Source organism: Panicum virgatum, chromosome 8K, assembly GCF_016808335.1.
Source record: "Panicum virgatum strain AP13 chromosome 8K, P.virgatum_v5, whole genome shotgun sequence".
Classification (NCBI taxonomy): domain Eukaryota; kingdom Viridiplantae; phylum Streptophyta; class Magnoliopsida; order Poales; family Poaceae; genus Panicum; species Panicum virgatum.
In genome coordinates, this window is record NC_053143.1 from 46278332 (window position 1) to 46290979 (window position 12648).

At 44.3% G+C, this 12648-nt stretch overlaps 1 protein-coding gene across 1 annotated transcript; it reads right to left on the bottom strand.

Moving 5' to 3' along the window:
- Positions 1-9626: 9626 nt before the first annotated feature.
- Positions 9627-11429, bottom strand: LOC120644887 (anthocyanidin 5,3-O-glucosyltransferase-like). The gene has a single exon (XM_039921635.1). The coding sequence runs from the start codon at positions 11268-11270 to the stop codon at positions 9822-9824; it is 1449 nt and encodes a 482-aa protein (XP_039777569.1). The 5' UTR covers positions 11271-11429; the 3' UTR covers positions 9627-9821.
- Positions 11430-12648: the final 1219 nt, after the last annotated feature.

Here is a 12648-nt window from a genome sequence, read left to right on the forward strand (position 1 = left end):
AAAACCTTTCAAAATGTGTTCTATCATCAAAAGTTCTTCCCGGGAATTTTTCGGATTTTTCTGGAATCTTTTCCCATTTTTCCCTAGAGCAAACTCTAATTTTTAGAGGCTCTTCCAAATCTTCTCTTGAGCTCCAAATATTTTATTTGAGTTCGTTAGGTCCCAATATATTTCTACGATTTTTCCTAGAATTTTCGGGCCATTTGGAATATTTTTCGGACTTTAAATATGAATTCTAGATTTTTCTAGAATTATTTTAATTTCGCAAATAATTATTCTATCAAAAGTACATAAATCTCTAATGGACCTCAAGGCCCCATTCGTGTGTTCCCTAATGGGCTAAAGGCACGTAAAGCCCATTAGCATGGGAGCGAGGTTTAGTACCACATAGCTAGTTGATGTGGGATGGTGAGACTTTTCTCCCTATATATTAAACCAACCTCTCATGGTAACTCCACACAAAAATATAGACTACCCATAGGGAGGCTCCTTATTTGGGAATCCCTAAAATAATCTTTGCCCCAAAATCCCACCATCCTCCGCATCCGTGCATCTCCGGTGAAATCCGACACCACCCTAGTGCTCAGCTCATCGTCCTCTTCGTCGTGGTGTCTTCCTTCTCGTGAGTCGTCGCCATTTTGCCGTCGACCCCGTGTCTTCTCCTCGACAAGTTCACCGCCCCAGAGTTTCGCAAGGTAGCAAGGGAGCTCTCCGACCTTTTTTTCCCCTCCCCTTCTTGCTCCTGCGCGCGCGCCCGCGCCCGCCGGCTCTACTCCGCCACCGCTCGCCACAGAGCCGCCTCCTACCGCGCGCAAAACCCTATCCTCCGCCGCCGCGCCGATTGGAGCTCGGAGCCGCCGCCGCGTGGCCCTTCTGTAGCACCCCCGCCATCTTCGAACCATCTCGGAGCTTCGCGTCGAGGTAGAGGAACTCGCCGGCCCGTTTCCCCCTCCCTCGCGCTTGTTTCCGCCCGGTCCTGCTCTCCGTCGCCGCCGCCCCGCCATGAGCCGCCGCGAGCTCCATTCCGGCCATGAGAGCCCGTGCTGCTGCCCTAGATCACTTTCCCGCCCCGCGCGTTTGCTCCCCGGCCTAGTCGCGCTCGATTTCGGGCCCCGGACGGCCGTTTTCGGCGAAGTTCGGAGACTCTCTGCCGTGCGCCGCCGCCAGCCGACCCCAATCCACCCCCGCCATCCGATTTAGATCCAGCGGCCCAGATCTAATACGACCCGAGTCAACTAAACCAAATACCGGTCAACCGTGGTCATTTTTGCAAATAAAACCCTCTGTTTTTCCAAAATCAACCCTCCGTCCATCGCAGTTCAAAACTATTTCTGTTTTAGTCCAAATCTTTACGGAAAACACCCTGAGCTTTTCCAAAATAGAACACGCCATCCTTAGTGCGTAGTTTTGCAAGCTAGCCCCTGTAGTTTAGGTTTAATCTCGTTTTAGTCCTTGTTTTCTTTATAGCTAGCCAGTTTTCTTTCAAATCTATCACAGATAAGTCCCTAGAACCATGTTTTAGCCATAACTTCTTCGTTTTAGCTCTGTTTTTATCGATTCTTGCGCTCACGTGATCCTTGTGACGTGTGCAATAGCTTTATCACCTTGTTATCCTTTGTGAGCACACTTTACTATGCCTCGCAAATACTTTTTACTAGCCCTTTGTGTCCGTAGTTAATCGCGACTAGATCCCTGAAGCACCATTTAGTCTATAGAATCGCCGTTTTAGTTCCGTTTTCTGCGTTTCTTGCGCTCTCGTAACCGTAGCAGCGAGCCCTATCCTTTAGTACATTCTTTTAAAGCCTTTCTTTGTTTTGGTGTATTGTTCTTAGTTGTATCTTTTGTTTGTTGCTTTGTATGTTTGCTCGTTAATTGCCCCGAGTAGAAGGATCGTCGTTTGAAGATTGAAGATCAAGTTCTCCGAGTGAGCAAAAGCTAAAGAGTAGTAAGAGTAGCTTTTCATTGGTGAAAGGCAAGTGACCCTAACCATCTTTCTATCTATGCTTATTTACAAGAGTATTATGATGATTTAATTGGAACATGGAGAACCACCCAAGAAAACCGTACAACCGCAATACTATATGGCTCTGGTCTTGGCTGATTAATTAGAGAATCTAGCTTGTGACAGTCTTACCGAAGGGCAAGAGGGGATGCATCGACGGGGTATAGCTCGCTCCTCTTGGGGCAATTGGTATTGTTTAATGGTCCTTTGGTAAGGTACCACCTCATTAGGACAGTGTTATGACCGCTTTGGCTTGAAACCTTAGCAGATTGTCATAGGTTAGGGAATCTTTGTAAAGGCCTCGTAGCGTCCCTATGCAATCACACCTCGGAAGTGTGGTATTGTGCCTAGCTAGCACATTGCGTGGTTGGGTTCAAAGTTCTTCGGAACTTTTACGCGAATTGTGGTGAAAGTGTACAACCTCTACAAAGTGTAAAACTGATATATCAGCCATGCTCACGGTCATGAGCGGCTTGGACCCTCACATGATTAATAAACTTAAAGATGGATTTAAATCACTTTCTGATTATTTCTGCCAGATCCAGCAACACACCATGGTTGGTCACCTCTGCCGCTGGATCCTAGTGCTCCGTAGGCTCACTCCACCAGATCTAGTGCCGCGCGGGCTTCCTTCACCAGATCCAGTGCCTGCACCATGGCCAGCCGCATCCGCTGCAGGACTCCATGTCCGGATGCCTCCGCCTCCAGTTCCCGCCGCCTGAGCATATACGCTCGCTCACCCTGCAGTCGACAGAGGAGTTCAGGAAGGTGGTGTTCGGGGGGTAGGTCACTGAGGAGGTCGACGACCCCAGGAAGATGTAAGTGAGATAGCCTCCGCGTCGCATGTTCATTACTGCTGTTAGACCTTAGTTCATCCTCCTGCATGCTACATTTTTACTAGAAGTAAATTTTCTTTCAGTGTTTGCAAGCCCTGATAATGGATTCTATTTACCAAAGTGGAACTGCAAATTTGATCGACTAAATAGGATCTAGAGGTTCAGCATAGTCGCCACATGATCATTTCATTGGAAATACAGTTAATCTCGTCTTGTGTTCTTCTGCATTCTTAAACAACTTTTTGTGAATCAAAATGTGTGAGGATCAGAATTCTTGTGATGTTCTTTCTTAGCTATTCAGTAGTACAAAATGTAGATCTAGCATTTGAGGAGAGTCTCAATGCTCACAACTCACAGCGAGAACAATGTGAGATTGAATTCTTTTTTCTAAAAATAGTTTGACTCGGTTGGGGTTCTCAAAAGTTCAGATGCCCAACTTTATATACCATGAATCAATTTAGTTTTAAGCATAAGTGTACTTAATTGTTTCTTAGTTCGTAGTTTACCTTACCAAATACCAATTCTTCACATGGCATGCTTGGTACTGGTACCAATACTCCGGCCTGACAGGTTGAGGGCACGCTAGCGGCTGGAAGAGTAGGGGCGGAGCTGCGCTCAGCGGCCTGATGTGGATGGGCTGCGTCATTGGCTCCTGACCCGACAATGACACAAGGAAGCAGCAAAGGGGAGGACAGGTGCTCACTCTACTTCCCTTTTTCTTTCCATTTTGGTGAAGAACAAGACAAGGGTATGCATCCATGCTTACATGTGAGATTTAGACGGCACTCAATTAATTGTTCCATGCTTCCATTTAGTTTAGTTTTTCCCTTTGTAAGTTAGACAAAGTGACAAACCATATGCTTAGCTTGAACTTTGGTAATAGTACGAACTGTATTTGTGTGGTTCTTGGTTCTCCCAAGGGTAAGCATAAGCATACATGCTTACCCTTTTGGTGAACTATGTTGTATGGCTGCTTTGTTACTTATTCCTACCCATGGTTGATGCCTTTTTGTTGCACATTGAGAATGAATTGATTCAGAGATAAGATATGGGTACTCATGTCTCCTTTGCTGATTTATTCAGTGCTTGGTGCTACTGATTTGTCAAAAAAAAAGGTATGGCTGATAGTAAGAGGAAAATTGTATGCTCTCATTTCTCATTTCCATTAGGCCTGATTGGTTAATTCAGGTGTGTACTGATTCCTGAAACAGCGTGTTAGAAATGATATATTTGTTCCAGGACGAATTAGAATGCACCAAAGCAAGTATATATATGTTCTGCAAATAGGTACAGATCAAAATTTCATGTAATTTCCTGCATCTTGGAAACTAACTAAATTTCCCTTGAAAACTAAGGAGGTTAAAGTATAACTGGTTTCCATTGTGCTAGCTACTAACAAATGAAACACGGTACAGAATGCACTCACAAGTCACAACTCCATATGGATGTTCTTATTTTGCAATTATTTGTAGGGTGTTGAAAGGTACACAACATTATTCTAAATAACAAATAAACCACCCACATGATCAGGTTGTAGATTGTGGATGAATACTGTGCCAGTTGATATTTGCCATTGTACATTAAAGAACAAAGTGATGTGAACAGATAGCTACATCTGTTCATATCTAGAATGATATGAGTAGAGTTGTTTGTCATTTAAAAATCAAATTTACCAATGCTTAATATTTAACATTGCTAGGGTTGTAGAGTTGATCCTGTACCTAGAGTTGTGTCTGAATCAGGTAATTGCAAATCACCACCCTTACAAATTCACATAATGAGCTCCTATTGTACTTGCCAAATCAATTATGTACTTTGTTCTTGATTTGTCCATGTCATTGTGTAGCAAAAATAGCTGGTTTTCGATTTTCACTATGAAGTTTTAACTTTCCAAAAATCAAATATTAGTTGTTGTAGGGAATGATTGAGGCTAGTTGCATGACTTGAGATTTCTCTGGATGTACTTGTTATGCGGTTGCTATATGGAAGACATATTCTAGTTGTATGTTATTGGAACTATTATTTGTACTTATGTGTACATATTAATCTATCCATAATCTATATGCTGGACAAATTGTAGGTGTATGCTCTGCTCAGTCTGTCTGAACCATGGAATGAATGTTCTGATCTATTGTTTTCGGGAGCAATGTGTATGATGAGTTTTCACTGAGATTGATCAAGAAACTAAGAAGGGATATTATAAAACCCTTGTTTAATCATGAGGTTCTTGTTTTGTGAAATTCAGAATCTGAGATGGAAAAATAGTCAAACTGAATCAATACTTGCCTTCTTTAATCATGTCTGCACTTGAATCAGATGCAACACAAGGATAAAGTTAGCATAATGCAATATGTCTAAGCTTCATGTGTTGACATATGTGGTATTCTGATGGTACTATGTAGTTAGAAAAATACTTGTGCTATCGAACTTAATATTTTGTGCCTCTGCCAGCCTGTTCACTATTGTTTTTCTTCGTTGGCATTGGAATACTTATACTTCATTTTGATTGTGATTATGCCTATCTATGCGGATCCGGCGGACTGTCGACGCCATGGTCACCGCAGGTGCACGTGGGCAATACACTCCGAAGCAAGTGAAGATGCTGGAGCGCGTCTATAGTGAATGCCCCAAGCCTACCTGGCAAGCGGCAGCACATCACGGACTGCCCCATCCTCAGCAGCATCAAGCCCAAGCAGATTAAGGTATGGCCCTGCTCGATTTGTGAGCTTCCTCACCTATTCTGCAAGTTCCTCGCCTGGTCCGTACCAAAGTTGTAGAAAAAGCATGCATACAGTTCCAAGTGTATTAGTACATCGCTTAAATGTTATCAAATTGAGAAGGCAACCACTACTGGAATACCCCCATCACTGCCGGGTCAAAAACACATTCACTGTTGGTTTTGGCGCCGGTAGAGCGTAATGGGCAGTGATGGGGCTTGGTCATCACTGCCGGTTTACAGAACCAGCAGTCATAACTATATATCACTGCCAGTTCTGTACCCCAACTGGCAGTGTTACTCGGAATATCACTGCCGGTTTAGTTCACAAACCGGCAGTGTCATTCCTTGTATTACTGTCGGTTCTTGCTTCTAACCGACAGTGATAATCTAGGTGTCACTGCCTGCTCAGGAACATAACCAGCAGTGATATTGCTGGTATCAAGCCCTATTAGTATTACCGGTAGTGATGGTAGGACTATCACTGCCTGTTTTGTCCTGATGAGGTAATGATTGGCTATTGTTGCTTATCAATACGTCACATATATCTAACTGGCACTAATATTATACGACTGTATCAAATTGAGTATCACAGTTACATACTACAATTATTACATAGACAAAATGCACACATAACAATTACATCACTTAAATGTACAATTATATTAATCTTGAGGTGGCAGAGAATGTATAATGTTGAACTTTCCATCTTCACCTAACACCTCGTCCAAGTTGAAGCCGGCTAGCTGCTCCTGCATTCCTATAATCTCAGCCTCTAGCAGCTCACGGGTGTCAAGCTGTGTTATAGGAGTGTCAAGCTGTGTTACACGGGTGGCACGTCGACTCGCGTCCGACGTGGCATGACGCGTATCTGACACTCCTCACCGCGTCCATCCGGAAGCCGCCGCCGCTGGGAGGGAGGAGGGAGCCGCCGCTGCCAGGAGGGAGCCGGATCCGGCCATCGCCGGGCTAGATCTGGCCGCCCTCATCGAGCTCCTCCACCTCCGGGAGGGAGCCAGATCCGGCCACCGCACACCGAGGTCGTCCCCCGCCGCCACATGCCGAGGTCATCCGCCTCTGTCGAACGCTGCAAGGGTAGTACTTTCTGCGCGCGCGCCGCCCACGATCGCCGGCCACCACACCCGCCGGCCCGCGCGCTCGCCGTCTCGGGGTGGAACGAAGTACATACACGTAATTTAAGTGTGCTTATCATGTATCGATGAGGAGAGTCAATGTGTTCCGAGGAAGGGGTGGAGAAAAATAACAACAAACTCATAAAAAAGTAAAAGAGTTAATGAGTCTAATTATCTTATTATAGGGTGAACGTGCGTCTAGGATTTGTTGTTATGTACATGTTTCGATTTATTTGGATCAAAAAGTACAGTTGTACTAAAAATAGCTCAATCGATGGCTGACACGTGGCATGCCTCAGAAGCCACGGAATCCTTCCTTGATAAGGATTTGTATATTTGTATATGAGGGATGTCTGCCTTCGCCTGTAGTACACATTCGCTCTGAAGGAGCACACGTCTGTAGTACACCATTTTTCGGGTTTTATTTTACTTGGTCATTTCTTAGATCTTTGAAACATCTTGCTCCTATCTAAACTATGTCTTGAATTCCTTTCAGGTAACCATTACTCCATTCACCGAGCAGTTAGGCCGCTGTTTCGCTTTTGCAAGAACGACTGATGACCTTTGTGTAACAAGATCGAGAATTGGAAAGTCGTTCTTGTGGTTGCTGAATCAATTTTGAGGACATTGGAAGCTCAGATAATCAAGAAACCCCATTAAATATTTATAAAAAGAAGTATGTTCATCTTCATATTTCATAAACGAGGAATTGTCCTTCAATCTCATTTTGGTGTACCTAATCTGCACTCCATATTACAACATAAAATTATTTTTATGTACCTCATCAGTTATGTGGTTGAGTAATGGAGAGAACAATTATTTCCGTGTAGGAAGATTATTCTTATTTACCTAGGAAATAAATTGTACAAGCTGTCAAGGAGTTTTGTCTCTACAATGTTCCTGCCGGTGCATCATGATTTATCATTTACTTTTGACAGGTGTATTGTATTATATTTGTTACATTTGATCTAGTCAAAGTATGACTTGCTGAGAACAAGTTCATTGACATATATTTAGGTGTACAAAAATTTTATGTCATTAGAAAAATATTGATGTTCTTTAGAAACAAAACAGAGAAAAATTTAGATTTAAGTTAACTATTGTACTTTGTTGTCCTAGTAGGTTGTTCTCACATGCACTACGTGTGTTTATTTGTGTTGCTAAGTCTGTATTGGGCATGCAGCGTAGAGGCTCCGGTTCAAAATATACATTAAATAATAAATACATGGTGGGAAAATGTGCCACCTGTCCAGTACAATAAAACATGCAAATAGTCACCTGTGTAGCATGTGAGGGGGTACATGAAGCATCAAAATTTATGTCTCATGAAAACATCTTTATGTCATGTCATTGTACAGTAGAAGTTGTCAAAAACGCCACCCAGCCCATGAAGCACTGCCTATACCTAACAAAAATGGAAGAAAAAAATAAAAATACAATGAAATACATATACAAGGGACAAAATAGCACATATCCTAATGCAACAGCTTTGTTCTTCTTTCTATGGGACGGTCAGGATAGCAGTTGCATGTGTAACCGTCTTCCGAAATGATTTTTCACAATAAGAGTTAAAAAAATGGCAATAGGGACCGATCCCCAATTTCTCATGGGGAATTCCTTTATTAGGGGCTAGGTATGGGGGCATTTTACTTCCCACGGCGATCTTCGTGAGGAAATTTCTCCCCCGTCGGGTTTGGTGGGGACGAGGATGGGGGAGCATCCCCCGTACCGTTGGGTGCGGGGATCCCTATTTAATGTGTCACCTATAAAATCTAATAAAATATATCATACATTATACTTTACATTTCCATCCATGTGTCCAATTCTTCCACTAACCAACCATAAAATGTTATAATTAGAGGTAGCCACACTAAGATCATGTCTTCTTATCTTTATTTGAGACGAAGTGGTGATGACAATGAGTAAAACGAGACAGGGACGGAAAATCCCCACGGAAATGGGGATGAGAAGAATGTTGTCTCCGTTGCTGTTTGTGGGGACGGGGACGGAGAATTTTTCTCCCTACGGGGACGGGGATGGGGAGGCATTCCCTGACGGGGAATTCTTCATTGCCAGCACATGGCAGTTCAGTTCTATCTAACTCTAGGAGATAGAGATTCCAAGCTTCCAGTGGACATCGACGATGACGAGTGTGTGGGTGATGGCAGGCCGCACATCGAGAAGTTCTACTATCTTTTTCTAGGTACAAGCTGAATTTTTCCACATGCGGAGGATGCTGCAGCCTGTAGGGGACCTTATGGAGTCATTGTCGCTCTTTACTTGCTCGGTACTGTAGTCCTCAACACAAGTGACAAGGATGAGATTTATTGTTCCTACAAATTAAAGAGCCAGCTAATGTTGATGGCTGAAGTACGCAATTTCAAAGCAACTACTCTTAACCAATTCAATTTTAGAGGCCGGTTAAGCATTAGTTTAGAGGCCGTTTGGTGTGGCTCAAAGAGCAAGATTTGTCTGGTTATGTTGAAAGTTAGTTATCAGTTACTCAATATGCTTTTTCCATATATGGTCATAGTTCTCCCTTTTTCATAGGACCAGTACCCTTCATATATAACATAGTCAATTACAATCCTGTTATGGTAGAAAAAAGTCACGAGCCATATGGCATTTAATATTTATTTTTGAAGAGCTTTAGTCGACGATGATCCGACAAAGAGGCATCATGCTTTGTTTGGGATAGCTCCAGCTATATAAATTTTCTGGAGGTGGAGCTGGTTACTATAAGCTTAGAAAATCGTAGAGTTGAAGTTATGACTATGTAGAAGATATTTAGATGAGTTATTTTCTTCAAAGTTTAGATTAAAATAATTTTTGAAACTATTTAAAAATGATCTTAGTGGAGCTATAAGTCCTCTCTGGGCTGTATGCATGCATGGTGCACGCGGAACAAACTTGTTTTAAAGCATATCTTGTCCAAATTATACGAACAACACAACATTATTACATTGTCGCAATACCAAAAGATGTGGGCTTAAGAAAAAGATGTACAAACAACTAACAAGGTACATGACGCATGAAGAAAACCTCAAGGACTGCATAGCTTACTCCCTCCATTCAAAGAGAGTAGGAGTGTAATATAATAATGTAACGCGCGTAAGAACGTCATAATCATGTTACTAGTAATTCAGCGGCGTGCTAGCCCCAGGGCCAGCGTGAACGTCCACCAAGAACTTGCCAAACGCCGCGCGAGACGATCCACCATCCTTCCACGCCATGTCTGCAGCCTCTTTGTGTGCCATCACCTGTGCCCTGAGCTGCTCCCCTTTCTCGGACTCCATCACAAGCCTTACCTTGGCCTCTACCTCCTCCGCCGTGACCAGGCCCTGCTGCCACCCCACCATCTCCACGCCAACCCCGTACTCCTCCACCATGAACACCTTGTTCATCTTCTGCTCCGCATACAGAGGCCAGCAGAGCATCGGCACGCCCGCAGTGATCCCCTCCAGCACCGAGTTCCACCCGCAGTGCGTCACGAACGCCCCCGTCGCCCGGTGGTGGAGCACCTCCACCTGCGGTGCCCATAGCTTGACTACGCGACCACGGCTATTGGTTCTCCCCAAGAAGCCCTCGGGCAGAAGGGCATCAAGGTCTGGGTCAGCGCAGGGGTCTGATGGTTTCTCTAGGTCATCGTGGGAAGGGGCTCTCACCACCCATAGGAACCGGTGGCCGGACCTCTCGAGGCCAGCGGCGATCTCCTTGAGCTGCGCCTCGGAGTGGTTGCCTGTCCCTACGCTCCCAAAGCAGAGGAACACAACACTGTGATCTGGTTGCTCGTCGAGCCATTTCAGGCACTCGTGCCTTTCTGTGGCCTCGCTGTACCCGGCGACCAATGGCCCGACGCAGTACAGCGGAGGCATCGTGGGGAACCACCGTGGATCCCCAAGACCTTTCACCGCACGAGCCTCGAGCGACACGAACGTGTTCGCTAGAATTCCTTTGGTTTCTTGGATTCTGCGCATCATGTTCAGTCCTACCTTTTTTGCCTCGCTCCCTGGATTCCCAAGCAACTTATCAGAGAGGTGAGAGGGCGGCAGGGGTGGGACGCCATAGAAAATTTGGGGCGTGTCTCCTTCCTCTTCGAAACCAGCTGGCTGGCCTTCAGCACGGGTCGATGAAACCAGCTGAACGGACACGGCGAGGACAGAGGCATTCATGGGGAAGAAGGCAAATACTGGGATCCCGAGCTTGTCGGTGACATCAAGTACCTCTATGGACATCATGTCCACGATCAAGCAGTGAATGCTGCCAGGAGCCATGGAGACGAGGAGGTCGTGCAGGTGACCGTGGTGGCGCGCCACGAGCTCCAAGTACCTGACGATGAAATTTTCGTCGTGGACAATGGTGGGAGGGTCCTGGATCCGTGGCAGCTTGTGGAAGACGACGGACGGCTTGGAGCAGGACACGCGGTCGATGACCGCGGCCAAGGCGATGTCTCCTTTCAGGCTGGGGTCGATGAGGGCCACGGTGACGGCATAGCCCGCCTCCAGGAGGGCGTCGGCGAGCTGCAGCATGGGGACGAAGTGGCTGACGGAGAGGCCCGGGTACAGCACGACGGTCTTCTTCATGGTTTTCGTGGCTCGCTCAGTCGTAGCAGTATGTATGCCCCTGCAGCTGCAGGCCCTGCTGCGCAGTTGCCCAAGACCCCAAGTTCTTGCGTTGCGGTGGGGGAGAATAATGTTATGGACGCGATGATCTGAAGAAATACAGGATGCCCCTAATGTAGTGGAGGCAAACACACAGTGGCAATGCCTAACAGATGCAGAAGTGTTCGCATTATTGCATCTCGAATTAGCTAGCACCACCGCTTGTGTATTAAGCTATTCGTATAGTAATAATGCTATCTAGACACCGTCTTCAAAATGAAGTAGCAAGTGGCGCGTAACTTGCCCGGCTAGATCGCCATAATATATTTTTGTTTTGAATTCTATTTCATTGCCCGGCTAGATCGCGTAACAAGCCTTTTATATTTTAATTTAAGAATTAGGTCTATTTATTAATGAATTTTTTTCATTTAGTCAGGTGCATGTATAGTTGGGAAATAGTTATAGCCAAAGTGCTCAAATTTGAACAAAAATGATAGCTTGATCTATAAAATTATTTAACTAATTTTTTTTGCTGTAAATAATTGAGCAATACTTCATAACCTTTATCTGTAATGTTTTGACTTATTAATTTTTTTTCTTTCATTTATATGTTTTAACAATTATTTTTCATGTTACATATATTTTCTTTCACGATATAAATACGGATATAGTTACAACAAGTTGGTAATTTACCCCGAAATGCTATTTTCACAAGGAAAGCTAAAATTAGAAATTTATATATGCTTTGTAGCTTGTATTACCATATTGTTTTTATAACTTATTGTTGTTCTTAAGGGGAAAAAAGAGGTCATTTTCATCTTAGATGGATGCAATTGGGGTTGCGGCCCGGTCATTAGTGCCGGTTTTCATTTATCCTCTCCACTTCATGCTCATATGTGATGAAAAGTATCATATGTTTCGTAGACGTGAATGCTGCAACTGTGGACCAGACCACTTGCCGGGCTGGCCCTGCTCTACCTGTCTCCTATTCTTCTTCCTGATTTTCATAAACCTCCATGTACTAGTACTATCCAAAGGCTGAGTCCAGATGCCGTGCATAACGTTGTTTGAACACTTTGGATACACCGTACGTAGGGTGGAATTTAAATATAAACGGTGAGATAGACGATCTGCTAAAGTCGGCAGAAATGGATACATTTTCTTAATAATCCCACAGTCTCCCAAATAAGCTTTTTTTTTTTGCCAAAAAATCCTCACTGTATCCCCCAAGTAAAAGGAGGGTCGGGCCTTTCTCAGCTACGTGTCTGTTTGGTTTGAGGTCAAACTTTAGCCGGTCATATTTAGACTAATTTTGACCATATTTAAATTTAAATTTAGCTAACTATTTTTTTTCTCATTC